Source organism: Fusarium verticillioides, chromosome 4, assembly GCF_000149555.1.
Source record: "Fusarium verticillioides 7600 chromosome 4, whole genome shotgun sequence".
NCBI classification, from domain to species: domain Eukaryota; kingdom Fungi; phylum Ascomycota; class Sordariomycetes; order Hypocreales; family Nectriaceae; genus Fusarium; species Fusarium verticillioides.
In genome coordinates this window covers 1,348,103-1,365,493 of record NC_031678.1, presented here as the reverse complement: position 1 = coordinate 1,365,493, position 17,391 = coordinate 1,348,103, and the positions used below count along the sequence as shown (strand labels likewise).

The following is a 17,391-nucleotide window of genomic DNA, read 5'->3' as shown; positions in this document are numbered from 1 at the left end:
TGACTCCGCTGTACCTGGCGGAGCCGGCCGAAGGTGAAGGGCTTTTACTGTATGTACAGAACAAGAGCACAGCTGGACGAGGATTGATAAGGCGCGGTTAGATCGTTGATTGGTCGAGATTGAGATAAGACGAGACGTCAAAGTGCCCAACCCACTAACTATCAGATATTTATTTGGCCGATTCTAGCCAGAGTTTTAAAGTGTGAGTGTGGGGATGGGAATGGGTTCAATGATCGACATTAGGGATGATTTACGGTAATGGAGTTGGGGATGGGTCCCTTGTAACTCGCCTTGAACTCTGTCAAGTACCGGTACGGTAGTAGTTGTTGTGTAAACGACAGATGCGTGGTGATATAGTTACGTATTTCTACACCGGGATACCACCTTGCACCACGTTGCGCTGTCTCTTGGAATGAGACATGCAACAGTATGATAATCTGTCAATGCAACTCCAAATGGAGATTGCAAGGCTATTGCAATGCTTATTCCCACATCCAGGTACATGTAGTCATAAGGAGAGTTTTATTATGATCGAGAGCTGAGACAGTCAAACAAACGCAGAAACATATCCTATCAGCGATCTCCCTCCTCAACGTAACATCGCAAGCAAAATGCAAAAAGCTAAAAAGATCCTCCCTTCTCTCCACATCCATTCCGCCTTGTCTCCTGGAGCTAGTAGGGGTGGGCAAGACGCCACGACATGTAACAATCCTGCTGAGCCTTGCTGGTAGTGTACAAGGATCGGGGGGGGGGGGATGGTTTCGGTGAGAACGGCGAACGATCAAGGGGCACGACAGGAAAGAAAAAAGTAGCATAGCTAATGCTGGTTTCAGGAGTGAAAACAGACATGGCCGAGGCTGGGGGACGGGGGATGGGGGGTGGTGTGCATACAGGGCAGACTAAACCTGAGGCTGATGAGGTTTGTCATTCTGAGATTGATGCTATTCCCGACGAGGTAGGTCAAACACGAATTGGCTTGGGTTCCTCAGTGGTGATTAGATAGATCGGGATAGGGTGGGATGGGGTGTAACACATTAAAAGAATACATCTAGAAACGAGAAATGAACTATCACGGAAGACGGAAAGGGAAGGGTAAGGGTAAGGGGAAGGGGAAGGGGTGGAAGTGCAAAACAGATGGAGATGGGTATGAGCAACTGCCTAACCAACGTGGAGTTGTCATGGGGTTAGATTCAACGTTACGCCCGCAATCACATGTACGTTATCAATCTGAGAATAGTTTCGATTTCCTATATCTCTTACTTGAAACTATGCACATACAGAATGATGTGGGCGAGCGTGGGTTGTGCTGTGCTGTGCTGTGGCCGTGGCCGTGGCTGTGGGTGTATTGTAACGCTGGGGGAGTTTGTGTTACGGCATCTTAATCAAAGCTGATAACCGCGTGTGCCGGCCAGAGCTTCGGGTCTCCTCCTCGAGGCCCGCCTGCTTGGTATCTAGGGTGCAACTACCGGCTCAGCGAGACGTGGGTAGTCGTGTGTCGCAGCAGTGCCATGGAGTTCTTCGTCAGGGAGTGGCTGTGATGGAGGAGATTTCTCAGTTACAGAGTCCTTGTCATCATCATCCTCGCCATCTTGGATCCAGCCCATCATGTCAGGGGACTCAGTGCTTTCCTTTGTCTCAGGTGTATGTGTATTCTCAATCTCAACAAACAAAGGGGGCTGTGGTCGACTTGGCTGAGGGAGCCGTACCTCACATGCTCGGTCATAATGTTGCTCGGCGAACTGCTCTGGGCCAAGTCAGGTTCTCTCCTCTATAATACCCCTGAAGGCGCTACTCACCACTGATTGTCCAGTAGGTCTCCTCTGGTTGGGCCTCGAAGAGCTCCTTAGAACATCGTAGTCCATCTTTGATCACGACAAGATCCCAAAGACGCAAGCTTCTCAGCTGGTCTATCCTCCTCAAAGCCCTGCTTTGAACCCATCTCCTCGCGACCGTTATATCGTACAGCATAAGGCCATACTCATACGTCCACTCTGTCACCCATTGGATCTCTTCGAGCTTCATGGCGCGGGCACTGGCGCGGAACGCGTTGTCAAGGCACTCGCGGCTCTGCAATACGATGCTCAGCATGTTCCGTTGCTCGAGGGGATAGTCTTGGGGGACTTCGCGTTGAAGGTTTGTCCATTTGAGGTCTCGCTGGGCGAGTTCTGTGTTGAGTTCACGTTTGTGGCAATCCTCACAGAGCCAGAGGTAACTAGTGACGACGAGGACTTTTTGACGCGATGGAGGGCAGAGCTCTGTGCAACCTTGAGTGCACCCGACCTTGAAGAGTAGCATGTGCAGACATTGCTCGTACCGAATGATGGCGATACCGCAAGGCATATCGCTGCTCAGGGTTACTCGCTGTTCAGTATATGCGTCGTGCCGTATAGTCAGGGGGGGAGATAAAAGGATGTGGTGACGAGAGCTTCACGTTTAAGTAGATTTGAAGGGGCAATGAATGTAGAGTTTAGATTGTTGCAAAAGCGTTGAAAAGCACCGCTTTCGCGAGTTGAGCGACGCCAAACGTCCTTTGGCAGTTAAGGAGGGTAAGGCATGTGCCTCAGCGGTTGTCATCGTTGAGGGCAGGCTCTCTGGAGGCAGCCATGGAGCAACACTCTGCCTCTGAAGTCATCCCCACCACGTATTTCCCCTATTTGCCAGTGCCTCAACAGTATGGCGCACCTGTGTGTCCTATTCGTGATATTGTGTGGGAGCTGTTGAACTCTCACGCGCATTTGACCGTGAAAGGGGCGAGTGACAGCGAATGAGCACTCTGGCTTGACAATGAGACGGCAAAAGCCATTGTTGCCTAGAAGTTAAACGTGTCTGTCACCATATTAACCGAGTCCTTTTAAACATAGAGACATCGTCGTACAGTAAACTTTGACTCCCATTTTGTTCTTATGGCCCGACATGGTTCCAATAAAAGGGTATCCACGAAAGTAACGAGAGACGAAAAAAAAACATTCCGAAATGCCAATCTAGGTAGAATACACCCACTGAAATTCACACCTCAACACCATGCCACAAGCGCCGAGATATTCGGTGCAATGCCCAAGTACAAACGGTCATAAAATAAACTCAAACCAAATCGCGCACCCGTTCGGCCCCTTCTATCATGCCATCTCCCCAGATTAGGTTGCTCTGTTTCCCAGCCTTCTCATCCCCCTTCTTCTAAGACCCCGCATGCGATGCGAGAGTCAGCTCGGGGAAATACCGCGAAAGCTTCCTAGGATTATGCACGTCTGCCCTCGCTGGCTCTTCGGTATCGGAGATTTGATCGTAATCGTTTGAACTTTGGCCTTGGTTGCCATCCAGCAGCTGGACAGATCGTCTCTTAACTTTGATGTTTCCCTGCGCTGGGGCTGGTTTGTTGCCTTGTTCACTTGGAGCGGTTGTCTGTGCAGGTGTAGGCTGTGCTTGTGGTTGAGGCACAGGGATCGACTCACACACAGGGGCTATCTTTCTGGTCTGACGGCACATATCGGGACTGAGGCTCCTAGGTGGGCCAAAGTTGAGAGTGCTTGACATCATCTTGCGGTAGCCCTCAAGCTCCTGTTGCTGCCGATCAACTCCCGCAGGACTAGCAACGCCACTTCGATTCTTCTCATTTGACGTAAGTCCCTTGGCCTGGACAAATGCACTGGAGCGAACGTGGTGAGGATCACGTTCGTAGTACTTGTCGATTATTGGATGGACCATGACGGTCTGCCTGTGGATTGTCAAGATAGAATTTGTTGGTACGTTGACCCAATTCTCTGCTTCAAGTCAGCCCCGACCTTCTTCCATACCCAGAGCAATTTGCATACCTCTCTCAAACGTCAGGGGCTCGCTTGCAACAAGTACAATGTCGGCGCCCCGATCCTTGCGTTCCATCTGGTACTGCTTGTCACTCGCGGATTGTGTTCGTGTTGTCCATTGGGTTCCGGAAGAATAGTACAAGCTGGCCGCCTCGTCCTTGGAACTGCTGATGTATCGAGTGCAGATCACGCTATGACCATCGGTGACAGCAAAGTTGAGCAAGCTTCTGGTATCAACATCCTCGTTCTGTAGTATGCTTTCGGGAATCGCATCGGTCATCTCGTTGATTTGCGCGATCGTGCGCTTCATAGCCTCTCGAAGAATAGTCGGACCAAAGCCAGTTTCGGGGCAAGCGCTTGGGTCGTGACCAAGTCGCTCAAGAGTATCGAGGAAGAGGGCAAATGCCCACTCGCTATCTGTTCCGCCTTTAACGCCCAGATACCACTTGTCGGCGAGACGCTCGCCCAGGCGACGCTTGATGTATTTCCACCCACCCAGACCGCCATTGTGCATCCACATCAAACTACCGTGTGTGAAAGGGTGGCAGTTGTCTTCGCTTAGGGAGCCTTCGGTCGTGGCACGAACATGGCCAAAGATTAGGCGGGAGGCGGTCTTTGAAGCGATTCGCTGCAGATTGGTGCAATTCCAGGCGGGAATGGTCGATGTGAAAAGGCAAGGCGCTGAGCCAAGTTTAGGGTCGGTGTAGAAGCCTATGCCAAAGCCATCCGCGTTGTTCTGACCTCGTCTCGTATCCTGTAGATGGTCATATGTGTCAGCTATGATATGACATTCCTTTGATTGTCGGTCAAAGCAATTGATTGAGGTTGACCCACGAGACGCAACCGAGAATCGAATGACTGTTTGAGAATAGAATGAGTAGGATCGAGAATCAGCTTTGATAGAAGAATCTCGTCACTCCCTTTGTAAACCTGAAAGAGTTACGGCGTCAGTGTTGTTCTGCGTGCGACCAAGAAGCCGGCTTCGGAGGTATAGATAAGGGATCTTGATTATAGGGGACTCACCAGAAAACGGCACATGGTTTGACCTTGTGCGTGCAAAGAAATCAATCTGGGCCGGAGAAAATAACAAACAGGTCAAGAGGGAGGACAGGTGCGAGAAAGAATAATAAGAGAGAGGTGCAGGAACAAAAATGTCTGGAGAAAAATAAGGGATTGCGTATTACGGAGACGGGGAGGACAGTAATTGTGAGAGAGTGATTATGGTGAGGGATGACACCATTGGCCTTCCAATGTGACTCTCAAGGGTTGCGTTGCTTCTTTCAGTGGATGCCAGGAGTGGCTATCGGTGAACGGGCCATCGGCTTTGGCGGGAGACAAGCCCAGGTTAAAGGTACATAAGACAAGGCTGAGAGGGAGGGGGAGAGTAGCCAATGGGGGCGAGTGAAAATAGGGGCACTTTAAAGGATTACAGGATTTGAGGATTTGACTGCCAGAACCAACGTGAGATGGCCACGATACTGCATGAAAGCTATTGGTGCTGATGAGTTGTCATATGTAGTGATATGTACTACACATATGTAGGTAAGTCATGGACCTAAAATACATGTTTCTATAGCATTGAGTACCTGCAGTAATCACTGATGGCATCATTTACGAGACTGCTTCTATCCTTGCATTAAGAGTTCGAAATTCCGGGGAATGGCCCGCTGATAGTGGAGAATATCACAGCTCTCGTCAGTTGAACTGCCCTCAAGTCCCGTTCAAACCGTGACTCAACAACTCAAATTCTTTATTTCCGTTTTCGCTTAAACTCCAGTTGTGACTCAATTACTGCTCATCACGTCAAAGACCCCCTGCGAAGCCGTGATTCATTACTTCATTACTTGTCTTGGGTTAAAATGATCATTCAAAAGATATCATTTTCAGGGGCGGGGAAAGAAAATCCAATCCTGCAGCCACCGCCAACAGCGGGAGTCGCCACATCCGCTATCCCGTCGTTGACCCTTGCAGCTACAGTAGTAGAGCTCTGAGCCACAGTTGACATCGGCTAGGTGCACTGACGTCTTCCCCAACTGTGGCGCTACCAGCAACAATCCATTTTACGCGAGAACATCGCCCATTTACACGCTCCGCGGTTTCGCGACCGCGTCTTTGGCCTATGACATTGGCATGGTCCACTCTCGTCTCGCTCCAACCCCATCCCAGCCCGGCCTTTTGGCTCCTCGGGCAACCAAACCAAGTTCTGCAATTGAAGCCTCTTCTTTCCACCATAACTATTCACTTTTCGACATGTTCTGATCTTATCTTATGTCTCTGCAAGAATTCGTCTCATCAACTCGTGAACTGTGACCTCTTCGCCTGCATATATCGTCAGACTCGGCTCCCCAGCCTCTCGCGGCTTCAACAGGCATCGTTGCCTGCCATGTCCTCCGATGGCCCAGATACTCTTCCAACGCCTGCATCATCGTCACGACCAAAAGGGACACCCTCGATAACACCCCGTCGCTTTAATCGCTTCTGGCAACCAAGACAGTTTCAGACTCAGCCGTTGCCAAAGTTTAGAACTGCTCTTGGGAGCTTGGACGAGTCTGATACCAACCAGCAGCCCATTTCGCCCCAATCGCTTTTTCATAGTGATCCTATTTTACCTTCTTCTCCAAGTGATGGATTCCAGGATGAATCGCGGAAGAGAAAGCTTCAGGCTGAGGCTGAGGGTGATGAGGCTGTCTTCAAGAGACCAACACTGAACTTGGATGATATGCCACCGCTTCGGTTCAATACCACAAATACCTCTTCCTCAACCAATACGCTTGTCGGTTATGATAATGAAATTCAAATGTCAGAAAGCCAGATTAGTCTGGAGAGTCTTGATAGCTATAGAAAAGCTACCCTGGTAAGTTTGGCGTGGTCTGGAAATTGCTCACGCGATCTCTGCTTACACCACTTCAGAGCAGTTTCTTCAAGACCAGCCGTGGAGTTGCTCGAACGCCTAAAAAGTCACCCTTTCTCATTAATACACCCAGCATCTCTGAGGAACCTCAACCTGTTAACGTATGTTATTATCTCCAGAGTCCCTGGCGTCACTGACATCATCATTAGGAGCTAGCCAACTACAGACCTAGACCAATCCGAAAGTTCGCCGATAGAGGCGTTGCCTCACAATTACTCAACCGAGAGCATGGACTTGGATATTCAACTGGTCAACTATATCTTCACACACCAGCATGCGACCCTCGAACCGAGACCGCAAGGTTTCACAGCCGCTGCATCGATTCTTATGAATGTCTAACTCCTAGTGGCAGCCGTACCATCCCCTTCTGCCTTACAAGCACTCACAATGCCCCCGTGACGGCTGTCGGTGATGAAGAAGGTTGTGTTAGGTTCTTCGACACTTCTCCAAACGATGATCCCAACGAGGAAAAGGACTTGGGTGTTTACTCGGTTCATGACAATGCCATCTGGGATATGGACTTTTCCCAAGATGATATGCGTCTTGCGACTACAGCTGGTGACGCAGCTCTGGTTATGGATGTTACGACCAAGTCTATTGCTGCTAGACTTGCAGATGGCCATTATAACTCGACTCGACAGATCGCTTGGCAGAAGGGCCAATCTATTGGCAACGTATTGACAACATCAGACAAGGCTGGTCGAATTCGCCTGTGGGATTTGAGGTGCCCTTATTCTCATGTGAGAAGTTTCTCAACACTTGGTAGCAGCGAGACAGGCCGTCGAACCGTCATTTTTCGAGATGAGGCCATCAGACCTTTCCAGGCCTCGACCGTGAACACTCTTGACAACACCCACGAACGTACTGCTCATGGCAAGACCTCTCCTGCTTCGGTTACTGCAATCCAATGGCTTCCCGCTGGTCGTGAACATCTTTTGCTCTCCGCTTCTGAGGCCGAAGCTGTTGTCAAGCTCTGGGATCTTCGGTACATCAACCGTCGCCACCAAGAAAAGAGCACACCTCTCTCAGCTACCACCGTCCCCTCCAACCACGCCTGGCGTTCGTATGGTATCACCTCTCTGTCTCTCAGCAGTGATGCCGCCCGTATGTACGCAGTGTGCAAAGATAACACCATCTACGCTTACTCCATGTCTCATCTCATGCTTGGCCACGCTCCCGAGCTCAAAGACCTCGCCACTAAGAGGAGACCCATCGAAGCCCAGGGCTTAGGGCCTCTTTATGGTTTTAAGCATGACTCTTTCGCAGCACGAACATTTTTTGTCAAATGCAGAATGCGACCGAAGGGCCTCTCCCACTCGTCTGATCTACTTGCAGTGGGTAGCTCTGAGTCTTCAGTCGTGCTCTTCCCCACAGACGAGCGATATCTTCGATCTGCTTGCGCCCAGCGCGCTCACCTTCTTGACCCACCTGGATCTGCACCTACACCCTCCCGCTCATTCTCATCTGCCGCGGGTGCTGAACCCACCTCCTCTACACTCCCTATCTTCCGCAATGGTACAGCTCTTGTCCATGGCCATCAACGTGAAGTTTCAAACGTCAGCTGGAGTTACGATGGCAAATTGGTCAGCGCGTCTGACGATTCCATCGTACGTCAGTGGCAGGAGGATCAAGGTCGGGCTCGGTACTTGAGACAAATCGGAGATTTTGGTGGTGAGCGATATATGGCGGGTTGGGCTGATGTGGGTAGTGACTGGGATGATGAAGATGATGAGTAACGAGTTGATAGCATGTTGCAAAAGCGCATGGCGTTTCTTTGATATTATACGATACCCTTCAGCCAACATGGGCGATTCAAACATGTATGTTAGTTAGCAGAGATCTCCAGAGAGACTCGAGCACTCAAGCGGGTTCATAAAGGGCATTTACAGATAGCATTCACGAGGAATGACAGTTTCAAAAGGTAGTATCAACGAATTGAAATTACAGTATAATCTTGTTCAAGGATATATCGTTTAGGTATTGTGACGTAAACTAGCTATCTCTGAATCTAAGGTCGTAATCGTTTCTTTGTGGAATGCTGAAAGGCCGTGGGCTGGGTATCGAGTACAATCGTGTACGTGTGCTCTAGGTATAAAAATGCAACCGACTCCAGGTATAGACGTGTTTCCCCCCAACGAGGGTTATCCTGATCCTTCAACTCCTTAAAACGCCAAACAAAATGCAATCGCTGTGTGAAACAATTTTTCCTCTCATGCTTCAATAATCATTACTTCACGGCCACGCCTAGCAGAGCACAATGCTCCCAGCAAGATAACACCAACGGTCAATATTATCAACCAGTTGAAGAGGCTCATACTATCAAACTTCTTGGCAGCAACTTGAAGGCAATCTTTCAGCTCGTGCTGGGTCGTGTTTGCTTTGGCTGATGGGCGCATTGGTCGCGGCAAGGTCTTGTCGAATCTCATAGACTTGGAAAAGGCTGGACAGAGTTCAATGGCTGCAGCATCATACTTGGAGAGACCATGATGGCCGATCGGGAGCTTAATCCCACTCTCTGGCTCCACTGTCGATGCGGTTGCACTGTAGTTCCAGATCTTCCAGACTAATTTAGTGCCGCTTGGTGTAGATCGCTGAATTCTGTCTCTTGCGATAGAAACACTATCCCTGAGACGAGAGCGAAACGGGTGCAGTTGATCGACCAAGTCAAGTAGAGACGAGGTCGTACTGCCGCCACTTTCCTTACGCGCTGGGTCATCACAGACCATGTCGAGCTGCTGAACCAAAAGTGTCATGTTGTCGAAAATGCAAATCGACTCTTGAACGATATCCTGCTTCTCGCGTGCTGTGAGTTGCCCCTCCATGCTAGCGAGTCGTCGCTTAAATTCGCGTTTCAAATCTTCCCCGTCCTCGGGAGTCTGGAAGTGGAAAAATCGGAGAGGCATTGTATGAGTCGCATGGCAGTGAAAGTCATCTATCGGGATCTCTTCGTCGGACAAGCCACTTGCACGCTTAGTTGGCCTTGATCTCTCTTCACAGGGGAGACGGTTCGGCTGAACTGGAGAAGGTAACCGGTCCCAAAAGTCGTCTCCAGCTGATTCGAGTGTAGCTCTGATAAAACGGCCACCAGCAAAGAGTGCCATGAACAAGATGTAGGAATAAGCCATTAGCACATGAGGTCTGTGTTGAATAGTTCTTTTGATGTGCTGTACAAATTCCCCCAATCGACCATTTTCTTGGACAAGCCGTAACTGGTCTTCAACAGTGTCGTTGGACCACCCCGCCAGATTGGCAATGTCAGCTTTGAGACGATCTGAACGCATTAATCCCGGAAGATACATTTGTTGGAGCATCGATTGCATCCTGCTGCAACTTGACAGTTCGTGAAGATCGGAAGCTGGGAATGCAGTTTCTGCTGAGTTTGGTGGAGTTTCCGGCTCACAAGTCTCGTCGTCCTCTTTGGGCAAATCTACTGGCAAGCCCGACTCGAGTATGTCGCGCCAAATCGTCTCAAAGGCCACATAGATAGGTGTAACGTGGAGTAGGCCAGTGATATAAGCAGATGAATCGGTAGCAAGAGGAGGCAACGCAAGCGGTAGCCGGGCGATAATAAGTTTGTTAAGCTTTGCGTGCACCGATCTTGTAGCGATGGAGACAGACTCAGCTAAGGAGAGGTCATGTTGGCGGTGTTGAGGTTCGATTTGGGGTTGGGGTTGAGAGTCGGATGCAGGTTGAGGCTGAGGATGTTGTGAAACGTCAGCTTGAAGCGAGGCCATCTCCGTTGGAGTTGACTGGGTTGCTTGGCAACCCTCAGGCCTGTACTTCAAGTACACGGGAGGATTGGTTTTTATTTGCAGATCGAAGTTTAGGTTATTGATGTGCAACGAAGATAGTAGTACTTGGTTGTCAAAAAGGTTGAGAGAGGGACAGAAGATATTCCAAATAAAGAGCGAGGAAGACAAGATGATGAGGACTAGGGTCGAACCGGAAATCGGTCAGTTCAGGCTAGGCAAAGTGAATGTAAGGTAGGGTTATGAAGGAGGAGGAGGAGTCGATTTCGGTCTGGCCTGGGTCGAGATGGTAGAGGACCCTGCAAATGGAGATGAAGGAGGCAACATGAACGATATTACGAGCGGAGCAGGAGCAGGTATGATGCCATGCCTTCCTCATGGGAGATTTATTTTTTATGACGGGGGTAATGATTCAGAGCCTCTAAAATTCGAGTCAAGTAATTAATTGCCCATTCACTGTTCCTTATGATTCTGAAAAGCTGTCTTTAAGCGCTAAAGGTAGAGCTTAAGCTATCATCCACAATGAGTTGCTTATCAAGCCACACCACGAATCAATTATCGATTCACGCATGGAAATCAAATCAAGCATGATGCAAAACGCCGCAATCCTCAGATTCCCGCCAACGCCACATCAGGAACAAGGGCACTGTAGATCCCCCTCATGACAAGGGCCCATGACACGGAGTGCTGCTGAAAAAAGAAGCTCCCCCACTTGGAGAAGTGAAGTCATGATCGGATTTTTGGCGTGCCATCGGTAATGGACCCGCTGGATACAGGGATCTAACGCCAAAACGCTCCGGAGCTCTGGGTCGGACAGGGAAGAATGTTCAACGGAGCTGCTCCGGGCCAGGACAAGCATTCTATCGTTCGAGCACAGAGAACACGAGAATCAAGGCAGATGAGATTTAACAAAGATCTACGGAGTAGTCGATTCGAGTTTTGATTGCATTTCAGGGTCTTTCAGCTTCAAAGAAGCAAATATGTCCACGTATACTATTACGAGTACTGCTGAGCTGTCAATCATTCATTGCAAAAGTAAAGAATAAGACGAAAGCATCAGCCATCACCAGACATGATACGATTTCCCATGAGTGTGACAGCTGAAGACTCGCCGAGATCGTCGGTAGGAAGTTTCATCATCTTGCTGTAAACCAAGGTCATAAGCCCCCCTCTGACCATCGCGCCAGCTCTGAATGTCAGATGCTCGTACCAAGCTGTGCCAAGCTTTCGATTCGATCTTCACAGATCATCGTACTTGGCCTAAGATCGAGAGTATAAATGAGAAGTTCAGGGTCCAGAACCACGAGGCCCCCAAGACCCTGCACGATCAAGACTTATTTCCTGCAATTTTCCAGATCGGGAAATCTAACATTCTGAATTGCATCCTTAACTCCATATCTCCATGGCTGAACTGTTCGTCTAGCCGTATCTTGCGGTTGAAACGCCTTGCATCCTGTGCATAACTTGTCCCTGCTGTCCCGTAACTTGCTGTTGAAAGCAAGCCAAACGCCTCAAAATTTCGTAAGCTCATACATGTCGTTATCTTCATGACCCATACACTCAAACTCCCACCGATCTCTCCAAGTCGTCGTCCTTTTTGGGTTCCTCCCCATCGTCGCTCTCTCGGCTGACCACAATGAATGAAACAAAAACAACTGCAGCACCAACCCAATAGGTAAAACTCGAGTATTGCTGATATTGTAAGATCTCGCCAATCAAAGACAAGGGTATTGTGAGGGATAGGCCAACTGTCACCACAAGGGGTGTCGTCATGAGCAGGGCGAGGGCCCATGAAATATCGCTGATGAAGGAAGACACCGCATTGAACTGATCGTGTATTAGTTTTGTGATATTTCAGCGAAGCCACAGAAACTTACAATAATGATGCCCCAAAGTGTGCTGCTGGGAGGTAGTTCAAACTAGTCACTGTTAGGTCAGTCGCATCACTGCTTGGAACAAAACTCACCGGTTCTAAGCCCGTCCAATGCAAAATGAAGAAGATGGGCCAAAGGAGAACCACGTTGAAGGCACCAACAAGTCCGAAGAACATCTGCATATCGACCTTATCCTCATTTGGAACCTTGCGCTTCATCACAGTCACATAAAGACCATAAATAACGGCACTCAGGAGCGCCATCGAATCTCCAACCGCGATTTGCGTAGGTGACTTGTGCGGGAACGATCCTCTATCCTCATCGCTTTTGCCGGACAAATCTACAGTCGAGATAAGAATCACTCCTGCTAGGGAAGCTCCCACACCCAAGATTTTGGCTGTCGAGAACCGTTCGATTCCGAATAGGGAGCAGAAGATAAGAGTCCAGACACTACTCGTGGATGTCAGGATCGTAACGCTCGCGACGCTTGTGTACTCGAGACAAGCTGACGCAAAGTAGTTCGCTGAGAACCACAGCATGCAGAACTCGAAGCTCAAAACGGCAGTCTCCTTGAACGTCAGCTTCTCTTCGGAGGTTGCGGTTTCAGTGCTTCCGTATCCTTGCGATATCAAGCGCTCGGTTGCCTGCTCGTCCTCGGTTTGATAGAGTGACTTCGTGTTTATTCTGCCATGCTTATAATCGGACCATAGTTGCGTCGCATCGTGTCGCATTCCACTGATTCCATGCTTCCGTAGGTATTTGAAGAACTTGGGTATTAAGGAGATTGCGAATATCGAGGTGTTGAGGTAAACGATGAAGAAGGGCTTGTTGTAGGTTTGATCAGAGAACATGTACTAAAACAAATGTTAGCTTGAGCATGAAGGCTACCATTTTGATGCTCCTACACTGGCGATGAAATTGTATAATGTCCATAGGAACACCGTCAGCAATAACAGCGCAAAGCCAAGGGTTCTTCTCGCAACACCGCCCAAGCCCAGTTTCGCTCTCCACCCAGCTGGTGATCTTGATCTCGACTCGAGTAGCGGGCTCGAAGGTACTGCCACATCGTTCTCGTCTTGTTCATGCTGTCGCTCTTGCGAAAGCAATCCCTCATCTGATAAAGTCGACATAGCCGGTGCCATCTCTTATCTCCAATGCGAAATCAGTTTCCCCGGATGCGCGCAACTGTGCGCGTTCTCGGCCCAAGTCGCGATAAGCGAAGATGTTGGTGATGCCAGCGCAAGCGACCACTGCGACTTTGAGGGTATTTCGATGGTTGTGTTTAGAAATGTGGGAGGGAGATAATATTAATATGGTCGCGGATGTCGGACGGTTATTGAATTCCAGGGTCTTGAGCACGCAATTAATCGAAGCGGGGATCTTGGTGACACTTTGGGGTAATCATTCGCAAGTTTGAGATAAGGGTTCTATTTTTGAGCCGGTATCGGGGGTGGTTTATTCCCACCAGTGAAACCTATTCTGATGTCACTTGTATCAACATCACACAGAGTTGACTGGAGGTCAGATCTTTTTTAGTTTTATAATTTTATATAGTGGTTTGGATAACAATATTAAGCTAATGCATCAAAGATATTGGTCTCTAATAGAGTGTTTCCTGACATGCTCAAGATATACCGAACTGGTGAACGCAAATAGGGTACCTAGTAGTATTTGTATACAAAATTGAGCATTCATGAGTGTGAATGCCAAAGGTTCGACGGCCTACACGATCTTTCAACAAACCAAAAGGACCAAGCTCTTTGCTAGTAATGGCAGTAAAATATGTAGCGAATGTGCTGTATTTGTGAAGGAATGCATAGGGTAATTTGAAAGAAAACAGTAACAGTACTAGTAACAAGTAGACATATTGATCAAGTTCGAGGACCAATGACAGGAGTAGATTTTAAATATATAATGCCGTGATCTCAAACTCAATGATTTGGTATATCTTTATTCAAGTATCATTCCTACTTATCTGAGCGTGTTGACAGAGCGGTGGTACAGCAAACATCAAGGACAACTCGACATACCTTAACCTGACGGGCGTATATAATTTCTCCCTTCTTCATTTCGGAGAGACCAATCAAGCAGCCTCGTCTCGGACTTCGGACTGGATGCTTGCTACGAAACTGCATGTATCCGTTCTGTTTACCCAAACACATCCAAGCTCCTGGCTGATCCTCTCGGGAGGTCAGTGAATCGATCTGGGCCTCCCAGTCATTTTCAACACTGTCAAGCTGCGCCAACAACTTACTTTCAAACTTATCCAATTACAGTCTTGTCTTCTACGACACATATGCCCGCAGTTCGGTTTAATGCATACTCTCTGCCTATTTCTTTGATTCATTATTGAACTTTGTTGATTTGCGCTTAAACCGTCGCCCGAGCGAAAAGAACAGTTACCACCTACTCCTAAAGCGTTGATATCCCATGGCAAATTAAGAATGCGCAAGAACTCTAATATAATGGCTAAGTATAAAGGAACCCCGACGGAGAAAGAAAGTTCAACTTCGACTCGATACCGGCCTTATATTACACGCAACATATCTCATGGTACCTCTGCATTGAACAGAGTCAAAAGAACCTCCGTGCTCTGTGTGTCGACAGGAGACGGGATCCTGAGCTTTTTAGTTGACGAAAATCGCATGAACAGAATATGTCCTCCCTGGCGCCATTTTGAACTCCTGGGCGGACGCAAAAGGATGGCCAACGACACCAGTGGCATTGACTTCGGGAATGAGAGAGCTAAAGACGCTCTCCGGATAGTCTTGGACATTGTCCACGGCAAAGAGGTAGTGAACTATGAAGATTTCAGCCCTCGCCTTATATTCTACATTCTCGAAGTTCATGCCTGGTTGGGACACCCGAAAACCACTTACAGCTGCTATATGGATCCAACAATGGTCGGAACTCAAGGAGCACCATCCTCTACGTTTTTCGACAAGGACGCCATCTCAAGGGGTATCTTTGACATGGCAAGAAAGGCTAAGTATTTGTATCGGGTGAAAGACTGGCTCCTTCTGGCTCCTGTAGCCGAAAAGCTAAGACTTCAAGACGTTAGGCAATTGATCCTTGACAACTTATGCCTTTTCTGCAGAGCCGATAAGAGAGAGTTGCCCGAAGAGGTAAGGGATTGCATCGAGGATAGGGACTGGGCCAAGATACAGGACCTTGGACTTATTGGTAAGTGATATTCTTCCTTTTATATCTTGAATGCTGAGCTAATTGTGTGCAACAGACAATAAATTGCTGAACAAGCGTGAGTTTTATGTCGAAAACATCATCAAGGGGTTACGTCTTCTTTCCCACCAAGTCCTCTACATGGAGGGAGGCATTCTTCCCACCGGAAATATATTTAATACCTATCAAGACTATAGAGTTGCAGCATGTTCCTACTGTCGATCGCTTTCTTGTGACGAATTTCAACGGGAGCTCATCTCAGCGCGGTTATGGCCGCTGTGCGCTGAGGCTTACCAAGATCGCATCATTGATCTACTTCACGCAATAAGGGATATGGAAGAAAGGACTCTTGTTGGAAGAGACTGCAACCAGTTAACCCATCTATACGATCACCTACGGATGATGTGTACCGAACCGGAGCGTTAGGGAGATAGTGGTCGGTGAACTGGGTGGTGAATTGCCATGGGCGAAATGGTAAGGCGGGAAGGAAAAAGATCAAATTGACGAAAAGTCATAAATTTGGAGTTGCTAGTTCATATTTTTTGCTAATTGATCGGTCATTAAGGCCAGCTTATGACGAGAACACCATGGCCTGAGGCTCCATGCCCTTGCCTTCAGCCAAAACTCCCGCTTTTCTCAAGATGGATACCGTGTTTTGAACAACCTCAGCCTGGACACCCTCAGTTTTGGCAGGGAATCGGACAGTCTTGAGCCACTCTCGGGCATCAGGCTCTGTGTATCCGAGGCTGCTTGAGATGTACGCGACAGCTTCCTCTTGATTGTCATTGAAGTGCGTGATACCCTGATCCAGCTTTCCAAATAGGTCCTTGACACGGGCATCTAGACCATTCTGGGTGAGATTCGTAGAAGCAACGATCTTCCAGCTGCTCCAGGGAGTGTAAATCTCGCCAACGCGGCGAATCTCACCAGAGTCGTAGAACTTCTTGGAGGTGAAATGCTCCCACATGAAGAAGTCGGCCTCGCCACTGTTGACGGCATTTCGAAGATTCTCAAAGTTGTTGAGAACAACTGTATCGGAGAAGGGCTTCTCTGCAGCGCCAGGGGTCAACCAGCCTTGCTGATCGGCTAGGACAAAGCCCATCACGTAACTTCCTGAGCCAATGCGTGAAACACCGATCTTGCCGCCCTTGAGGGAGTCAACAGAGGTGATCTCAGGTCGCTTTGCACCAGTAGAGATAGCCCAGCCTGTATACATTAGTGGCTATATCATCGTGATGGCGAAGAAGACTAACAAAGAGGTGTCTCGACATATGTGCCAACGAGACGATATCCGCCATCACCCTCAACGCCCTCCTTACCTAGACCCGCAATCCAACCCTCAGTCAAACCAACAGCTACATCAATCTCACCAGCTCGAATAGCAGTAACCATGTGGCCGGTGCCTGAAGGGAAGGGAATCAGCTCCGCATCAAGACCAAAGTGCTTCTGAGCAAAATAGAGGGGAGTTGAGAAGTGCTCTGGCACGTAGCCAATACGAAGAGGAGAAGACATGACTAAGATATTTGATATATGAGTTTGAAGAGCCTAGGTTGACCGTAATAGACTATTGTTTTTCGGGTGTCGTTGATTCTTAAAAGAGAGAGACCGGGTCCGGAGAGACGGATGGTACGGGTGCGGGGTTATATATACGGCCCCGCAACGGCAGTTGACGGTCCTGCGAAATAGACTTTCTTTGCATCGCGGCATCTGCCATTATTCAAGCGGCATAATTCATGATACCTTCCGATTAAATATCGATATCCATCTTAGATGTGACGTTTACAACTTCATTGGGGTTGGGGCCCTGACTATTCTTGGTGCTTATGTGTAACAACCCAGTGCATAAGGAAGAGCATTAAAATCAATGCACAATGCGG

At 48.6% G+C, this 17,391-nt stretch overlaps 7 protein-coding genes across 7 annotated transcripts; 2 read left to right on the top strand and 5 right to left on the bottom strand.

The window, feature by feature from the left end:
* Window positions 1–1,451: 1,451 nt before the first annotated feature.
* FVEG_04787 (hypothetical protein) lies at window positions 1,452–2,340 on the bottom strand (the record flags this gene model as incomplete). Its single annotated transcript, XM_018892671.1, has 2 exons — window positions 1,452–1,744; window positions 1,797–2,340. The coding sequence occupies 2 exons, from the start codon at window positions 2,338–2,340 to the stop codon at window positions 1,452–1,454; spliced, it is 837 nt and encodes a 278-aa protein (XP_018749402.1).
* Window positions 2,341–3,174: 834 nt separating this feature from the next.
* FVEG_04786 (glutamine amidotransferase) lies at window positions 3,175–4,838 on the bottom strand (the record flags this gene model as incomplete). The annotated part of the gene is made up of 4 exons (XM_018892670.1): window positions 3,175–3,758; window positions 3,810–4,554; window positions 4,635–4,730; window positions 4,824–4,838. 4 exons carry the CDS (start codon window positions 4,836–4,838, stop codon window positions 3,175–3,177), a joined length of 1,440 nt encoding a protein of 479 aa, XP_018749401.1.
* Window positions 4,839–5,826: 988 nt separating this feature from the next.
* Window positions 5,827–8,678, top strand: FVEG_04785 (hypothetical protein). The gene is made up of 3 exons (XM_018892669.1): window positions 5,827–6,654; window positions 6,711–6,812; window positions 6,861–8,678. The coding sequence occupies exons 1-3, from the start codon at window positions 5,920–5,922 to the stop codon at window positions 8,445–8,447; spliced, it is 2,424 nt and encodes an 807-aa protein (XP_018749400.1). The 5' UTR covers window positions 5,827–5,919; the 3' UTR covers window positions 8,448–8,678.
* FVEG_04784 (hypothetical protein) lies at window positions 8,658–10,972 on the bottom strand. The gene has a single exon (XM_018892668.1). It carries the CDS (start codon window positions 10,443–10,445, stop codon window positions 8,922–8,924), a length of 1,524 nt encoding a protein of 507 aa, XP_018749399.1. The 5' UTR covers window positions 10,446–10,972; the 3' UTR covers window positions 8,658–8,921.
* Window positions 10,973–11,727: 755 nt separating this feature from the next.
* On the bottom strand, window positions 11,728–13,655 carry FVEG_04783 (hypothetical protein). Its single transcript, XM_018892667.1, has 4 exons — window positions 13,240–13,655; window positions 12,427–13,188; window positions 12,338–12,379; window positions 11,728–12,287 (listed from the first exon to the last, which is right to left on the bottom strand). The coding sequence occupies exons 1-4, from the start codon at window positions 13,474–13,476 to the stop codon at window positions 12,021–12,023; spliced, it is 1,308 nt and encodes a 435-aa protein (XP_018749398.1). The 5' UTR covers window positions 13,477–13,655; the 3' UTR covers window positions 11,728–12,020.
* A 1,381-nt stretch (window positions 13,656–15,036) lies between these two features.
* On the top strand, window positions 15,037–15,940 carry FVEG_04782 (hypothetical protein; the record flags this gene model as incomplete). The annotated part of the gene is made up of 2 exons (XM_018892666.1): window positions 15,037–15,517; window positions 15,573–15,940. The coding sequence occupies 2 exons, from the start codon at window positions 15,037–15,039 to the stop codon at window positions 15,938–15,940; spliced, it is 849 nt and encodes a 282-aa protein (XP_018749397.1).
* Window positions 15,941–15,994: 54 nt separating this feature from the next.
* FVEG_04781 (hypothetical protein) lies at window positions 15,995–17,116 on the bottom strand. Its single transcript, XM_018892665.1, has 2 exons — window positions 16,768–17,116; window positions 15,995–16,720 (listed from the first exon to the last, which is right to left on the bottom strand). Exons 1-2 carry the CDS (start codon window positions 17,024–17,026, stop codon window positions 16,086–16,088), a joined length of 894 nt encoding a protein of 297 aa, XP_018749396.1. The 5' UTR covers window positions 17,027–17,116; the 3' UTR covers window positions 15,995–16,085.
* Window positions 17,117–17,391: the final 275 nt, after the last annotated feature.